This window comes from Micropterus salmoides, unplaced genomic scaffold, assembly GCF_014851395.1.
Source record: "Micropterus salmoides isolate LMB-PRFRI ecotype aquatic unplaced genomic scaffold, ASM1485139v1 Ms_hic_scaffold_22, whole genome shotgun sequence".
Taxonomy (NCBI): Eukaryota; Metazoa; Chordata; class Actinopteri; order Centrarchiformes; family Centrarchidae; genus Micropterus; species Micropterus salmoides.
The window spans coordinates 20907154-20925186 of record NW_024041373.1 but is presented as its reverse complement, the minus strand read 5'-3'; the positions used below and the strand labels follow the sequence as shown (position 1 = coordinate 20925186).

The 18033-nt window shown below is 40.3% G+C and overlaps 1 protein-coding gene across 2 annotated transcripts in view; it reads left to right on the top strand.

Annotated features, from left to right (window-relative positions):
- The window catches only part of pcnx2 (pecanex 2), a 35661-nt gene that overhangs the window by 14133 nt on the left and 3495 nt on the right, over positions 1-18033 (top strand). For both annotated transcript variants that reach the window (XM_038737346.1, XM_038737345.1), the window contains exons 18-35: positions 450-541; positions 875-984; positions 1524-1632; positions 2136-2228; positions 2341-2491; positions 3588-3729; positions 3844-4021; positions 5818-5926; positions 6016-6145; positions 8245-8303; positions 8424-8639; positions 8723-8976; positions 9981-10214; positions 10827-10930; positions 11942-12086; positions 13097-13327; positions 15797-15954; positions 17214-17330. In XM_038737346.1, the coding sequence (XP_038593274.1) occupies positions 450-541; positions 875-984; positions 1524-1632; positions 2136-2228; positions 2341-2491; positions 3588-3729; positions 3844-4021; positions 5818-5926; positions 6016-6145; positions 8245-8303; positions 8424-8639; positions 8723-8976; positions 9981-10214; positions 10827-10930; positions 11942-12086; positions 13097-13327; positions 15797-15954; positions 17214-17330 (2632 nt within the window). The remainder of the gene's footprint in view (positions 1-449; positions 542-874; positions 985-1523; positions 1633-2135; positions 2229-2340; positions 2492-3587; positions 3730-3843; positions 4022-5817; positions 5927-6015; positions 6146-8244; positions 8304-8423; positions 8640-8722; positions 8977-9980; positions 10215-10826; positions 10931-11941; positions 12087-13096; positions 13328-15796; positions 15955-17213; positions 17331-18033) is intronic.

The window sequence follows — 18033 nt, the reverse complement described above, 5'->3', positions numbered from 1 at the left end:
CAACAACATTTAGCTATTGTTTAGTAAGAGTTTATCAACTCTAACCTAACCTGCTTCATCGGGACTGTCTGGGTGTGGTTTAACCAGATTTGATTGACAAAACAGTCCAGCAACTGTTGTCATTTTCTGATTCAAGTGTTGCCGAATCCTGATTGGTGCACGAAAATGTGACGTCACTTTTCTCCAACTGAGACATACAGAAATCTGTCATGTGAAATGTTCAAAACCGCTCTTACTTTAAGATCGTGTGTTTGTGTATGAAACCATTACTCATAGTTTAAAGCTGATTGCAAAAACACATTTTCGTGGCATTTAAGTAAAGATAAATCTTCTTAGTGATTTAAAACCTGTAAAGCTAAGACTGCAGTTCATGCTTGGCTTTGATTCTCATTGTACTGTATATTACTACTGCCTGGATTATCATCCTCACTCTATTTTGTGTGTCTCAGCTGCTACAAGTCTCATCTCTGCAATCTACAGCATCCTACGCAGTCTGGCTGCTCTGTCTCTGCTCTACGGTTTCTGCTTCGGAGCTCTCAAGGTAGAGATGAACTGGATATAAAACAAAACAGAGCTTAGGTAGTAGATGTGAATGTTGCCCCCCCTCTCTACCCCTTCTCCTCTCCTTTGTGTTCATGGTCATCGTCTTGGTTATAGGATTAGAAGAAGTTATAAATAGTGTGCAGCCAGGCAGTTTCACTGATGGAACTAAGTAGAGCTGCAGCAAAATACAAAGTGTTTGTAGTCTTCCTTCAAACTGCACTGCAGAAAGAACTGCGGGGAATAAGCTTTTAAACTGTAAAGATCTAAAAGCCTCAGTCTGATTTCAAAGGTACATGATAGTGTGATTCATGCTGTCTGTGTGTGGTTACAGGAGCCGTGGGATGAGCAGCACACCCCAGCTTTGTTCTCTGGTTTCTGTGGCCTTTTGGTGGTCTTCTCTTACCACCTCAGCCGACAGAGCAGTGACCCCTCTGTACTACTGTGAGTATAAGTGTGTGTGTATTTGCATGCACACACTTAATTCTCTAATAAATAGTCTTTAAATTAAAGATTAGAGGGGTGCATGGAAAAAAGGAGAGCTGAGATATGGTCTACGTTTGACATGAGGAAAAAAATGCAGATGGGCACTTCTGCATATACTATTCTCTACTTCATATGGGAAATGTTTATACCTAATTATTTGTGCCATTTGAACTTAATCTGACTGTTAATTGTGAACATAAATTGAAAATAATCTTCATAAATATTATTTTTCACTTTTACTCAGCGTGTTTTGTTTCAACCTGTTAAAAGCTGAATAAAGAAAGTCAGAAGTCAACACACAAAAAAAGGAAAACAATGTGAATCTGTTCCATTAATGTGTGAAATATAAACATTTGATACCAATATTGCTGTTGTAAAGAAGTTTAGTTTATTAAAATATTCAAGTTTGTAACAAAAAATCTGTTCATGTTACTCAACAAATAAGATCCTCTCATTCCTAAAGTCTCATGCTACACATTTAACATTTTTATTTACAGATCTTTGATCAAGTCAAAGTTAATGCCCGCTTTGGTGGAGAGTGAGGAAGAGGAGGAGGAAGACACGGAGAGTAAAGACCCACTGCCTGAGAAACTGCAGAACTCTATGGTGACTAAAAATTATTATTGATGAAGTTTTGTTTAATCAATAATGTTGTAAGTGGAAGATGGTGAGTTACGGTCGAGTTTATTAACAGCCATTGAATAATTTACCTCTGTAAATGCATAAACACACCTTTGAAGGGTTCATTTTACCCCTCTAAGCATCAATTGAATAGTTTTTTTAAACTCAGTGTTGCAAGCGAGATAATAAAACAATGTTTGCTGTCGATCATTCTGTGTGATTACAGGTAATTATGTGTTGGAGAAAACAGGCCTCCTGCTGCTTTTGACTGTATTAATGGGGATTGTGAAGCTCTTAACTCTTCTAAAGCTGCTGTGTCCATGATCTCCAGAAATTGAGAGCTCAGAACGATTAGACAGAAATAATCACACACCTAAATGAGTCTGACAAATTAGTGCGTTTTCCTTCGTTGTGGATTATCAGTGATTGTAGCTCTCTCTCTCTCTCTCTCTCTCTCTCTCTCTCTCTCTGTCTCTCGTGCTCTGCAGAAGGAGATTCTGCTGTCGGATGTGATTGTGTGCTCTGTTGCCTACATCCTAACCTTCGCCATCACTGCCAGCACCGTGTTTCTGTCTCTCAAGGTGAGATTCTCCTTCGTCTCCTCTTTCTATGTCTTCTACTTGTGATCTCTGTGTTTTGCCTAATTGTTAATTTTCATCATGTCTCTTTCGTTATACACCAACTTGTTTCCAGCCCTTTGTGACCATCGTGCTGTACGCTCTGGCAGGGACGGTGGGGTTTGTAACCCACTACCTGATCCCCCAGCTGAGGAAGCATCATCCTTGGTTGTGGATATCCCATCCAGTCCTAAAGACCAAGGAGTACTACCAGTTTGAACCCAGAGGTCAGCACTCCTACTGCATATAGTCCACAGCTGTCTGTTAAAATAAAGTATGTAAACCCCTGGATCAACTAGTAAAGTACGCACAGAAGAAAAGGACATACTGCTCTCTATATGAATAATTTGAAAAAATGAAAATGAGGATGAATCCTACAGACTCAGAGATGATTTTTTCTGTAGCACCACCTGTAGGTCAATGTTTTAACGGTGAAATATTTTGACATCTGCTTGAAGGATTGGTACAGCATTTTGTACAGACATTCAAGGTGCACAGATGAAGAATCCTCATGACATTTCCTGCAGCGCCACCATAAAGCTGACATTTGTGATTTTGAGTGAAATTTCTCAACAACCACTGCCGTGTCTCTTGGATTGCCATGAAATCTCACACATTAATGTCCTCCTGAGGATGATTTGTAAAAACCTTGGGGATCCTCTGAGATCATCAGGTCAAATTTGTCCAATACTTTGGTTTATTACCAAATACCTGCAAAACTAATTACATTCAGCCTCAGCTGTACTACCAAATGTTAGCAATCCTAACAGGTTAAACTAAGATGGTGAACATGGTTAAAACAACACCTGCTAAACATTAGCATGTTAGCATTTTCACTGTGAGCATGTTAGAATGCCGACGTTTGCGTTTAGCTCAAAGCACCACTGTGCCTAAGTAGAGTCTCTCTGAGGTGCTAGAATGGCTGTCAACTTTTAGTCTTGTTGGAGATTACTAAACCCTATTTGTGAAAATTAGGACTTAACACTATAACTTAATAATGACCACCACGTTCTGGCTATCATGTTCCTATTTTACTACAACTAATGAATCATATTTTGCTATATTTAAAAAATTCAGATCTCACTGAGATCGTGTCAGTTTTACTAAGATACAAACAACCTTATAAGGCCAAAAGCAAAGCTTCCTCGGCAGAGGTAAAAAGGATTTCAAAATGGCTGTCTTTTCATGACGATTATGACGTATCAATGTAACTTCCTTTGCTAAAAAGCGAATAAAACACAAAAGAAAAACCCTGAACTAGCTCTCTCTGTGCTCTGATTCTGATCTGCTTGTGCTATTTCATTATTCTTGCTTGTGTTACAGAGGACGCTGTGCTGATGTGGTTTGAGCGACTGTATGTGGGGCTCCTGTGCTTTGAGAAGTACGTGGTGTATCCCGCTATCGTACTGAGCGCACTCACTAATGATGGCTTCGCCCTCAGTCACCGCAAGAAGCTGGGAATCCAGTGAGTAGACACATTCAGCCACAAACACACAGCGTCACATCTGCAGTGTCAGTCTGCCTGTCCATCAGGTGTGTGGTGAATCTGTTGTCTAAAGTCTGTTTGTGCCGCCTCCAGCTGTGATGTTCTCCTGACGACAATTGCTGGACTGAAACTCCTGCGCTCATCCTTCTGTGATCCCAGCTTCCAGTTCCTCACTCTGCTCTTCACGCTTGTCTTTTTCCACTTTGACTGTCCACAATCCTCGGAGAGCTTCCTGCTGGACTTCTTCATCATGTCTATTGTTTTCCACAAGGTGAGAGAACAGGGTTCATTGATATCTGGACAGTGTGTGTGTGTGTGTAAGCTAATGTGCTGTGTATGGGAATACACTGGTGTGCATCTTGATTGAAAGACTATCTGAAAGATAGATGCGACACACAACGATAAATAGATACAGAGACCAACCGATACTTAGAAATAGAGACAAACTCATAGTACAGAGAGAGAAAAAATACATAGGGTGTGACTGGACTGACCTTTGAAGTTATTTTAATGATTTCACTTGAAGGAGAACTCCACCAGTTTTACAAACAAAGGTCAGTTTTATGATGTCATCACAGTGGAGGACCCCTTTAAAAAGGATCAGTAATGGAAACCCTCTGTCGACTATTGTTAGCTGATTAAATGCAGCATAAACATATTTCTTTTACCATGAATAGTTTTACAATGATTTTGAAACACAAATCTTCTTTTTCTGGGCTGATATGTGACTATAGGAAAACATTTTTTGTGTGTTTTGTTTGTATGTGCAAATACAGTGCTTTGTACACATTTGTATGTGTGTAAATACAGTGCTTAAAGAAAATCATCACACCCTGTCAACATCCTTACTTCTTAGCACCTTACACACTGGAAATTAAATTAAATCTAACTTTTTCCAACTGTATTTACACATTATAATAATCCTCAACATCAAAGGGAAAATAACATTTGAAAAAGTGCTAAATAATTCTTAAAATTTAATTAGTGAAATACCTGGTGAGTGATCAGCCCCTTAGAGTAGCCAGTATAAACTTGCTTACTTCCACCTGACATCAATTTAAGTGGTTTTAATTACTTCAGGTTTAAACCGGCTGTTACATGATGATTCCATTACTAGTATTGCAAGGAAATGTAAAGAATACACCATGGAAGGAAAGATGCTTTTTAAAAGGACCCTGGGATAAAACTGTAGAAAGGCACAACAAAAAGATTTCAAAGGCTTTAGCTATTCCTGTGTTTGAGTACTGGTCAGAGCATTATTAAGAAGTGGAAGTATGGCACCACCACCACCTTGCCTAGATCGGACCGTCCCTCCAAACTGGATGAACGAGCCAGGAGTATATTGATCAGGGAACCTACCAAGAGGCCAATGGCTACTTTGAAGGCATTGCAAGTCTTTATGGCTGAGATTGGTCAACAATCTCACAAGCTTTACACAAAGCTGGCCCGTATGGCAGGGTGGCAAGAAAGAAGTCTCTTCTGAAAAAGGCCCACGCTGAGTCTCGTTTGCGCTGTGCAAAAAACACTTTGAAGATTCTAATGCCATGTGGCAAAAGGTTTTATGGTCATATGAAACCAAGATTGAAGTTTTTGTGCTGAATATCAAGTGTTATGTTTGGCAAAGACCACAGCACACCACCCAAAACACACCATACCCACTGTGAAGCATGGTGCTGGCAGCATAATGTTGTGGGGGTGTTTCTCTTCAGTGAGGACTGGGCAATTGGTCAGATTGAAGGGATGGATGCAGTTAAGTACACTCAAATTCTTGAGGAAAACCTGCAGGTCTCTACTAGAAAGCTGAAGATGGGCATGTGGTTCACCTTCCAGCATGATAGTGACCTTAAACACACCGCCAAAAAAACAATGCATTGGCTTAAGCATATGAAGGTGAATGTCCTTGAGTGGCCAAGTCAAAGCCAAAATATATATATTTTTAATAGGTTTTCTTTATGCACTGTAATTTAACCACAGAGAGCTTATTAACATTTATAGTGGAAGAATGTCGGGTTCTGTTGGGTTCTGTTCATATGGGACTGACTGTGTGTTGTTTCTGTTTCTGTCCAGATGCGTGAGCTGCTGCTGAAGCTTCACTTCATCCTGGTTTACATCGCTCCCTGGCAGATTGCCTGGGGCAGTGCTTTCCATGCCTTTGCTCAGCCATTTGCTGTACCACGTATCCTTTCTCTAAGACCTGTGTGTGTGTGTGCGTGTGTGAGATCAAGAGTACCTGCTTTTCTTTCCTTGACTGGTGTGTGTGTCCAGACTCAGCCATGCTGCTGCTCCAGACTCTGCTCACCACCATCTTCTACACCCCGCTTGCTCCCTTCCTGGGCAGCGCCATCTTCATTTCTTCCTACCCGCGGCCCATCAAGTTCTGGGAGCGAAACTACAAGTAAGGCCCCTGACAAAGTCAGTGAGCATGTGGAGATGTGTGAATCCAGATTTAGGACATTTTGAAAAGCTGCTAGGTAAATAATAGGTCAAATTGTCAACAAATCCCATGAAAAGACAAGTGCAAAGTGCAAGTTCATCATACTAACAGGGTGCCATAAACTTCCATTGTAATCCAAAAATGATTTAGAACACATCACTAAGCCACAATGTTTCACATGTGACATGTTCCACACACATTGTAGTTTATTTTGAGTCAATCCCACACACATCATCCTGCTCCTGCTGCTGTAAATAGCGGCTAGCAAAATATAATGGATGAGAACTTTCTAGACAAAACTGAAATTCTGCTAGTCGGTTATAAAAACAAAAAGATAAATGCTGTTCAATAATCTGGCAAAATTGACTCCTGGGATTAACAAGATTGACATGGTGACGAAAGGTGACAAAAACGTAATTTTTTCACTATAGATACAAAGCTAAAGTACAACTATTTATAAATCAAAAATACACTGAAAACTGATTCATTCCATTATTTCAACTGACTCAATTACTATAATGCACTTTTTACTGACCTCCCAAAAACACTGAGAGACTTCAGCTCATTCAAAACTCGGAACCAAGAGGAGAGAGCACATTAGTCCAGTTTTAGCTGCTCTGCACTGGCTTCCTGCAACAATTAGGATCGATGTCCTCCTTATATACAGTACAAAGCCCTTAATGGCCTAGGACTAAGCTACATTGCTAACTCAAGAACCCTGCGATCATCTGCTGCTGGATTATTGGAGGTTCCCAGAAACAGCAAAAGAAAATCTGGGAAGCATCCTTTGTCAGTGACGCCCCAAAGCTATGGAACACAGTAGTTATCAGGGAAGCCAGTTTGCTAAATATTCTTAAAAGAAAGCTAAGTACTTATCTCTTCACTTTAGCCTTTAACTAGCTATGACCTTCCTGATACAGGCCGGAAAGTCGTTTTGTACTTTGCTTTACTTTCTTTTAAAATGCTGCATTTTGCATGATTTTATTCATTCTCTGTATTCTATTTTTATACTTTATTTTTATTATGATTCAGTGGGGTTTTCCATCTTATGTTAGGCATTCTATGTTTTCATCTTTATTGTTTTTTATCTTATTTTTTATTATCAAATGGTCAAGCGGCTAAAATAGTCCTTAACAAATGCACTGTTTCCTCCTGCTTGAGTAAGTTTGCAGAAAGCTACAGTGCCCGGCTGTTTTAGGAAATAACTGAGCCTTTTATAAAAAACACAAACAACATATTTCTAACTTGATTTTAAAGATTTTTTTCAGTAGAAATGAATGGGTTTGGCACTGACAGCCACTTAAACAGTTTTGAAGTTGTTAAATATTGAGAAATGGATTAATGACTTCTTCCATATAAATTATGAATTTAACAATAACATCAACATTTTGGGTGTGTATCTGTTTTTTATTTACTGAATAAGAAATCACGTCCATCCTTTGGAGCTAAACTAGGCAGATTAGTAGACAGACTCCCTCTTCCTGTCAGTCTCACTCACAACGCAACCCCTCCGTTCCCTCTTACTTATTCATGTGAGGGACTGTTTGTTCTTCAGCACGCTGAAAGCACTCCAAAAATACTCTTGGAGTTTTGTTGTGCAGACTTCTGGGATTTGACATACAGCAGCCTGTGATTAGATTTAGACGGTGTGGTTTGTCTTAGAACTGCAACTTGTGACATTAAAATCACTGACAGCATCACCTCTGCTGGAGTGAGACAACAGAATAGCTTAGTCTTATAATATTTAGTTTCAAGTGTGGGGGATGTATGTGGAGGTGTTTTTGTTTTTTATTTCACAGTCCACAGAGGATTTCAAAATGATATATCGTCTGTATTAGCTGTTTCGGGGGGGGGGGGCATTTTAAAATAGTTTTTGATTGATTGATACATAATGATGTGGCAGCTGTTGTTCTATCAGCTGACACATTTTATTGACCCTATTTTAAATGACAAACGTTTGTGAACAATTTGTCACCGTTGCATAAATGGTACCTTTTAACTTCTTTTTGGGACTCAACAATCGACACGGTTTGTACTGTTTTGTCTCCCATCTCTTGCAGCACAAAGCGTATTGACAACTCCAACAGCAGACTGGTGTCCCAAGTGGATAAAGAGACAGGTGAGTTCTTTCTAACTACACTTACATCAGTTACAGGCTGCATCTTTTTTGAAATGTCCTCTATAAGTTTTTTACATTCATCCATCTGAGTATACACTTTCGACTATCTGTCTCTCGCAGGCTGTGATGATAGCAACCTAAACTCCATCTTTTACGAGTACCTGACTCGCTCGCTGCAGCATTCACTTTGTGGCGACCTTATGCTGGGCCGATGGGGAAACTACAGCGCCGGAGACTGTTTCATCCTGGCTTCTGACTACCTCAATGCCCTGGTCCACCTCATCGAGATCGGCAATGGGTTGGTTACTTTCCAGCTGAGGGGTCTGGAGTTCAGAGGTACAGTTTGACCATCTCTACCTACTTTCCATCCTTCTCTCTGAGTGAATGACAAACTAACGGATTGATTGCCTCCACCCCAGGTACATACTGCCAGCAGCGAGAGGTGGAGGCCATCACAGAGGGCGTGGAGGAAGACGACGCTTGCTGCTGCTGTGAGCCGGGTCACTTGCCGCACATGCTGTCGTGCAACGCGGCCTTCAACCTGCGCTGGCTTGCCTGGGAGGTGATGGCCACCAAGTACCTGCTGGAGGGTTACAGCATCAGTGAGAACAATGCCGCCACAATGCTACAGGTGTACGATCTACGAAAGCTACTCATCACTTACTACCTGAAGGTATGTTTCATTTGTATTCATCTGATTGTGTATGTGCATTTTCCAGAAGTACATGTTTTTACATAATTGTATGACTGTGTGTGTTAAATGTTGCATGTGTTAACACATGAAGTGTTGAACACTGTGAAGTAGTTACATAGGAAAGTTTCTAAAGTAGCAAAGAATGTTATTTTTTTCACAAAATATTACTACTGCAAAATTGCAGCTTGAAAAATTTACTTTTTTAACTTGTTTAACTTCCCATGATTATGCCAGTATGTCCATGTTAATTGACGACATCAAGCTCCATTGTATAGGTTTGCATATTTGGGTATTTTAGATGGCTGCAGTTCTTGGTGGCAGAACAGTATACACACTAACACTTCAGCATTCACTTGTTTAAAGCTACTTAAGGCCAGATTGTATCGTAAAACTCTTTTCAGCCAAGATAAAAAAGGTTGGCTGAATATAACTCATTTAGAGGTGGAAACATGTTTTGTTTTCTAGCCTGGAAGGAAATTTTCATTTCTGGTTTTAGTCGAGATACTAAGAAATATTTTTACACCAAAACTAAACAGCAACAAGCGATCACTCAGTCCAGATTAACCTGGACTCACTATTGCTGCACGTCTTTCTTCATCAGTTTCTTCTGGTTTTAAGCAAACCACAATAGCATATGATGCGATCTGCTGACATTCTGTTATCAGTTTTCTGTGTATTTAAGCAGATATTTTATTATACTATAAAGTCATTGGTATGGAAAGGTATGCAGTGCAACTTTAATAAGGTATCATCTTTTGACTTATTCAGTCACCCTCTCCTCAGCGGTATTTAAAATTTCAAAGTTTGATAGCAGATAAAGTATCTTGTCATTAATAATTACAAAGGGCCGCCTGCTGATAGTCACTCCAGATGTGTTCAGCAGCTATAACACACAGTCATATACCAGTGCACACTTATTTGTCTTTTGCTTTCCTTGTGTTGCTTTTGTCTGATGCTCCTCCTTCACACCCCTCTCTTCTCAGAGTATTATGTACTACCTGGTCCACTCTCCAAAACTGTCCACCTGGCTAAAGGATGCTACCATCCAGGAGGCGCTGCAGTCCTACACCAAGTGGCACCACATTGAGCGCGACCCTCAGGTCTTTAGTGTGAAGATCGATGAAGACTACGTACACTGCCTGCAGGGGGTGACGCGTGCCAGCTTCTGCAACGTCTACCTAGAGTGGGTCCAGTACTGTGCTGGGAAGATGGAGACGGTACGTCACTTAAAGATTATTCTATCAAACTTTATTATGGGTTAGAGAGGAGCTGAGGGATTTTCTACACCAGTTTATCGTAGCTACAACTAAGAATTATTTTCATTATTGATTCATCTTTTTATTTTTCTCACTTAACCAACTCATTACTTAGCCTTTAAAATGTTGAAAATAGTACATCATCAAAATTGGCCATCAAAATTTCAAAGTTGACACATTCATATATCATGTTTTGTCATAACAACGGTGTAAAGCCTATAATACTCTGTCATAAAAGGGTACTAAAACCAGGAAATATTCACATCTGAGAAGCTGGAACCAATTCATCTGTGACATTGTTTTGTACAAAATGACTTATATGATTAATCAATCACAAAAGTGTGGTCACTCATTTTCTATAAATTGATTTATTGATCATAGCTCTACTATTTTCATTTATTCAAACATGTCAAATGAGTAAAAGAAAAACAAAGTTGCATTTCACTGAAAATTAACCTCCAATTACAGTCGCAAATTGTCACACAATTCTTTTAATGGTTTTTATTTTCATCTTTGGCCCATACGCCAGCCTCTTCATGTTTGCCCTGTCTTTGTGTTTGTCTTTGTGTCCAGCCTGTGGACAGTGATGAAGACTCTTCTTTGGTGACGCTGTGTTACGCTCTCTCCGTCCTGGGGAGGAGATCCCTCGGCACGGCATCACACAACATGTCCAACAGGTAAACCTTATTAAAGCCAAAGAGCAACACGAAGAGATTCATGAATTTCATTTAATCACTTTCTGAATTGAGTTGTGTGGGAAGATCATGGGGACGCTTACACCCCCACTTGACATTTGGATTTAGGATTTTATCTGATGCATGTGTTAAACTCTCACTATGGAATAATGAATTGTAGTAAGCGATCGTTACAAATATTCAAGGGTGTATATATAAAAGGGTAGGGGGACAGTGACACGTGGTTCTTATTACTGTGTGTTTGCACGATCATAATTTATTAAAGTGACTCTATGTAACTTTTGCTGAACAGGGAGCACTGTGGCCACAAGGAACAGTTACAGGTGAATGGTAAATGTTAAGCCTAGTGTAACACTAGCATAAGTTTAGAGCAATGTCTGTTACAAAGTGATATCTAGCTGACGTTAGCTTAGATAAGCCACTATAAGTAAGGCAGTTGTAGCAAAACTTCCGAGTGTACTGAATTGAGCCAGAGTGTTTTATTGCTTTTGATTTCAACCTTTGTGGTGTTTATTGTGTTATTATTTATTTATTAAGTTCCTGTTGTGACATGGATGTTTTTATGCAGCAATTCATAAATCAAAAATCAACCTTGATCTTCTTTCTTCTGAGCACATTTTGTGATTTGGGGATTCAACCTGACTTGGACCTATCGAGTAACTGATTAATGAAATCAAAATGTAATACAAGTTAATGAAATCAAAATGTAATACAAGTTAATTTATCTAAAATACAGTAAAACGTAATCTAGCATAAAGGATTAAGATCATTATCAGTAGCAGAATTCATTTACTTGCAGTTTCGCAGATACACCAGAAGAGGGCATTAACAGCTAAATCTTTAACCATATATTGATTTCTGTGACTTTTTGTCTATGTGTTTAAATCCTAAAAATACTTATTAATTTTAAAAGTTCTGCACCCTCTTTATCTCTCTCTCTCCACCTTTTTATCTCTCTTTTCCTCCCACATACCCCTACCCTCCACCACAAAGTCTGGAATCATTTCTGTACGGTTTCAACACCCTGTTTAAAGGCGACTTCCGCATCGCCACCAAAGACGAGTGGGTTTTTGCTGATCTGGACCTCCTGCAGAAGGTGGTGGCTCCTGCAGTCAGAATGAGCCTCAAATTGCATCAGGTAAAGCGAACTGTTTTTAAATGGCTGTTGTGCCCCCATGTCTTTGCTTTAATTTTTACTCTTGCTCAGAGGCATCGTTTTGTCTCTGTAAAGGTTTGTTTTATGTACAGTTTAAGGAAAGAAACTATGTAAGATAAAACATGTTATAGATATCACCATGAAACTTCCCCAGTTGATTACTAAGATTAAGACAATTCTTTTCTGAAATGTTATGTTTAAAAATGCAATAGAGGCATTTTCTAATTACAAGTGTGCATACCTTTCCAGAACAGAAATCTGTACATCGGATAAAGCCAGTTTCCTTTTGGTGACATATAAGTCTGAGGTTCTTACGTAGGGAATTAAGAATATCTAATTTTATCCATAAATAAGAAAATACTGTCATGACAGCCATAAAAGAAATCAATTTTCAACATGTTTTTAGGAATAAAATGTGCTAAATCAGGCTAAGAGTGATGTATGAACCAACACCTCTGTAAAAACCTTCAGAATATACATAGGAATAAAACTGGACAGTTTGGTGTATGTAAATGCTACTGAAGTGGAGATTTCTCGAGGATGAGAAAAACTAATTTTGAGAAAATGGCTTTTAAAGATGTGTATTATTAAGTTTCATAACATTATGCAACATACATGTGAATAGGGGAAAATTTTTAACTAGTAGATATCACCATGAAACTTCTTCAGCTGATTACTTACATTAAGACAATTAGTTTTTGTACTTTTATAGAAATTTCATGTTTAAATATGCAAATGATGCACTATCTACCTTTTGTAAGTGTAGTAAAAAATACAACTAATTGTGTATTTTGGGTGTTTTTCTTTCCAAGAAAGAAGACGATGTCTTCCCAAAACTTAAAAATTGACTAGAGCATGAAAAAACAATAGACATTTTTGCATCATTGAAAGTGTAATAATATGTTAATGATGGCCATTTTTCATCCCTGGACACTCCTAAAAATCTGATCAAATTCTATAGTGCTCCATCATGCCTTTTCCTGCCCTTTCAGGATCACTTCACCTGTCTGGAGGAGACCGAGGAGGCATCTATCTTGTATGAAGCCATCACAAACTATCGCAGCAGCCTGGTCATCTGCCACGAGAGTGACCCCGCTTGGCGTAAGGCGGTGCTATCCAGCCGCGACACGCTGCTCACGCTGAGACACATGATCGATGACGGCACTGACGAGTATAAGATCATCATGCTGTACAAACGTCACCTCAGCTTCAAAGTCATCAAGGTAAGGCTGAGGGTGTCGGCGGAAATCAGGGGTTGGTATGTGTGTGTGAGAAGGATTTCAATGTCCAGGTTGCAGGAATTTGAAAGTTAGTTAGTTCACAGTTAGTTTGAATGTGCCTGCAAGGTCTGTCTAGTCAGCTTTATAATGTGCATGCAGTGTGACAAACCTGCCTATACCAGCTTGGACAAGGTTTCAAAACTCATCTTAGAGTTGTGCTACCAACTACCAACAATCGCTTGTCTATCTGTATAGCTGAGCACACGTGTATTTGTATTGTTCAGAAGTTAGCAGTTCCTTATTACTAAATCAAATCTGAACAGTCAAATAAAATATGCTAAGTTGTCACCTATTCAGATGCTTTCTGATGTGAACTGCAGCCCATCTCAACTGAACATACTGTATCTGGATACAAGATAGTAGGTCTTAGCTGTGCCTGAGTTGGAGCACAGAAAGTGAATGAATGTGAAGCAGGGTGTCTCCTGAAAAGTGCATGCTTGCAAATTAGATTTTTTTATCACCACATTGCACAAAATGACCACAAAAAGGTTGTTGATATAACATATACAATATATTTGACTTCATAGTTATTGCAGTGCTTGAATCTCTTGTCAGCTCTCTTAAAATTGAAACTGTTGTAGAGGTTGATGTTAGGAATAGTTCAACACACTTATTTACTGTCTTGCCAACAGTTAGATCGGAAAATCGATACCACTCTTATGTCTCTCACTAAATATAAAGCTATAGGCCTACTGCCAGCTAACTTAGGTTAGCACAAAGATTGGAAACAGATAGCCTGGCTCTGTATAAAGGTAACAAAATCCACCTACATGCACACCTCTAAAACTCACTAATAATCACATCACACTGCAACGTGTCATATTTACTAGCTTTTGGTAAAGATTAAACCATCAAGATGTGACATGTTAATGCACTTTAGAGGTAGGGAGGGGGGAGGGGGGTATTTCTACCTTTGGACAGAGCCAGAATAGCAGTTTCCCACTCTTGGCATTCTTTACGCTAAACTAAGCTAACCACCTGCTCACTGTAGCCTCATATTTATCCCACAGGCACGAGAGTGGTATCCATCTTCTTATCTAAGACCCCATCCACACTACTGCGTTCTCATTTTAAAATGGAGACCTTTTGCTACATTTGCACCTCCCGTCCAGACTAAAATGGCAAAAAAACAAAGACGGAGAAGAAAACGCTGCCGACTCCGTCAGTGAGGCTAACAGAAGGCAGTCACTTGGCTAGGAGTGACAGCGGCCAGAGAAACCTGTCAATCAAAGTGATCACGACCCTAATGATACAGAACTTTAAGGCTTAATATCATTTAAACAGATGAGTTATAAAAAAAATTCACCCCCCTCACAGTTGTCACGAAGGGCAAAATAAGCTATATGCACTAAAACCATTTTTTGAACCAGGCTGTAAACATGTTTTATTCTGCTGTAAAGTTGGGCATTTTAACATGGGGGTCAATGGATATTGACTCCCTTCTGCAGCCAGCCTCAAGTGGCCACTCGATGAATTGCAGATTAAGCTACTTCCGTATTAGCGTCAGCGTCCCGGAGACCTGGAGTTTGCCGCTTGGCCTACACTTGTGCTGTGCATGTCGCCGTTTACTTTGCGACGACTCCCAGTCTGTTTTTCACCGCCACACTCCCGTGTTGCATTCAGTAACAGTCCACGCTCCTTAATGGTCCATGCAAAAAAATCTGGTCTGATTTTTCGTCTGCATTACTTTATTCTTTCGCCAAATCTTCTGTAACTACGGAATAGACCATCTGCTTCATATTTGGCATGTGCAGGCCCAGTGTACGTGAACGGCAGTCCTTTTAATGTAGACGGAGATCAACTCTAAAACACTGGTGTGGACGGAGATCGTATTCGTTTTAATTCTCCGTTTATAAACTAAAACGGTGTAGTGTGGATGGGGCCTAACTCTCAGCATGAGAGCCAATAAGTGTATTTTACAAAATGTCAAATTGTTCCTCTAAGTAAGGTTTTAATCAGCCCATTGCACAAAGTGAGTTACAAATTATATAAAATGTGTGGGTTTTAATAGGGTTGTTGATCGATCTTTGTGACTCTGCAATTAGTTTGTTAAGTGCTCTCATTTCCTGCTAATCCTCTGCCACATAAAGTTTCAGTTGTTCAGGATGATGTTAAAACTAAAACATCCGGTCTTCTGGATGAAGCCAAATAAGCATGACAGTATGTTTCTGTTTGGTTTCAGGATATATATTACTATATATCTTATATATAAACTTCATCTTTAATTTAATTTTGGTCTATTTAGGTTATTTAGAGTTGGACTTTCTGTACATGCTACCATATCATATAATTTTTTTGACTATGATCAACCAGAAATTACTTCCTTTAGAAAGTTGTTTTCTGGATCTTTCCTCTTCCCTCTTGTTTAACTGTGAACTCCTGTGTAATGTGGTCTTCCGCATCTCTCTGCAGATCAATAAGGAGTGTGTGCGAGGTCTGTGGGCGGGCCAGCAGCAAGAGTTGGTGTTTTTACGGAACCGAAACCCGGAACGTGGCAGCATCCAGAACTCAAAGCAAGCACTGAGGAACATGGTCAACTCATCCTGCGACCAGCCGCTGGGCTACCCCATGTATGTGTCTTTCACAGCTATGCTGCCACATTGTCAAGGCCAGATGAGTAGAGCGTGTCATCACAAGGTTTAAGGATTGAATTTGATAGATGTTGAAAAATCTTTAAGATAATCAAGCATAGCGTTAGTTCAGGCAGGCAACAAAATGAAGCGCCGCTCATTACAGCATATCAGCGATTGTAGCCATCTTCAGCAGCACATCAGCTGACAGCTCAGCTGATTCCCCTCTTAGCATTCATTGGCAAATTCCAGACAAGGTGCCTATTTAAGCTGATGTAGCCTACCCGCCTGTCCTCGCTGCTTCCTATGCAAAGCTCAAAACCCACCGCCACCCCAGCTCCACCTTTCAGGCTGTATCTGATAGGGATGCACAATAAATATCGATAAGTATCGGGCATATGTCATTATCGGAGTTAATTTGGCCAAATAGAATCAAACATGCGCTGCCGCACTGTCGCGCTCTGGCCGTCATGTCGCTGTGCACAGATAGATGCAGTTCAGGTGATTCAGTGCAGGTAACAATGTGCAGATAGAAGCTACGTGGCAATCGAAGCTAACAGTTATACTACAGACAGCTTTCATTTAGCTCGTTGTACATCTAGCTTTGCCAAGTTAGCGTTGGCCCGGCGTGCTTTTAATAACATAGACGATGAGAGACGTGGTCAGAGCAGATCAATTAACCCCGTCTACATGTTATGCTCATTAATGGATAATGGACAAGTTGTCTTTTACTCTTGAGGTTTTGTTGCACATACTACAGTGGCTTGGAGTTACCTTCACTTCAGCGTGCCCACGACCTATGGCTGCGCTTACCACTGTTCGTGTGTGTGAGCCCGCATGTGTGTGTTAGTGTGTGGGAGGCGACACATAGCAGCAGAGGCTGCATCCTGATAATAAACAGTATGGTCTTCAGCCCCAGGCCCGTTTAACACCATGCTTCCACGCCCATCTAGTATCTGATTAAACATGTAAATTGCATGCCTGCTCTGTTCTGTACGGGGTTCTTTACTGCGGCTCTCTGCCTCAGGCTTTCCATGTATGCACATAGATGGGCAGTGAGGTGCTCTCCCTACCTTATGGCTTTTCCACATAGGTATGTAGAAGGTCAGGGAGATCCCAGAACAGAGCCATACCGCCAAATATAAATCCGCAATATCAGTCTTTGATAAAAAATTGTCCTGATTGAACTTTAGTTAATTGATGGATTTAACTGCAGGAGTCTCTTTTTGCTGACATTTATTCTATGTTTTTTTTTTTAGGTATGTGTCACCACTGACAACATCATATGCAGGAACACACCGGACGCTCCGCAGCATTGGAGGAGGGGCTTTAAGCCTGGACGCCATTCGTTCCTGGCTCTGCTCTAAATGGTTACGGTCAGTTTACAATAAATACACACCACATATTCTAAACATACATTACGTCCTAAATCAAGAGTGCCATTTTTTCCTCCTTGCCACCTCTGGCTCAAACTCTCCCTGTGACTGTGCAGCATTTTCCAGCATACAATGCAACATACAGTATGTCAATCATTACATCCGCAGTGGTTTATTTAACCAGTAAAACAATGCTACATATGTTTTTTGAGCTGTTAAAAGAGGGCCCAGAGTCTCCAGGACCCCAAAGACAACATAAGGGTTAATCTCAGTGGGGTCGTTTGCCAGGACCAGGAGGCTGGTTCATTAGTGTTCCTGGCTGTTGTAACGACAGTCGTTACAGTCCTTAGGACTACCTGAGGCCAAGTCTGAACGACCATCGTTGGCATCTTCACCTGAGGCCAATAGGCCAAAGTTTGTTGCGTTTCCTGGGAGTCATGAAAGGACAGCATTGTAAGTGGGGGATAAGTGGTGGCGTAGACCCCCTCCTCTATTCAGCGACGGCTTCTCAACCCTGGTGTAGATGGCTCCCTTGACACCTCTTTCAAACCATCCATCTTCTCTGTCTAAAATGTGCACCTGGTGGTCCTCAAACAAGTGTCCTCTGTCCTTCAGATGTAAGTAGACTGCAGAGTCTTGACCTGAGGAGTTGGCCCTTCTGTGTTGAGCCATGCGTTTGTGTAGTGGTTGTTTAGTCTCCCCA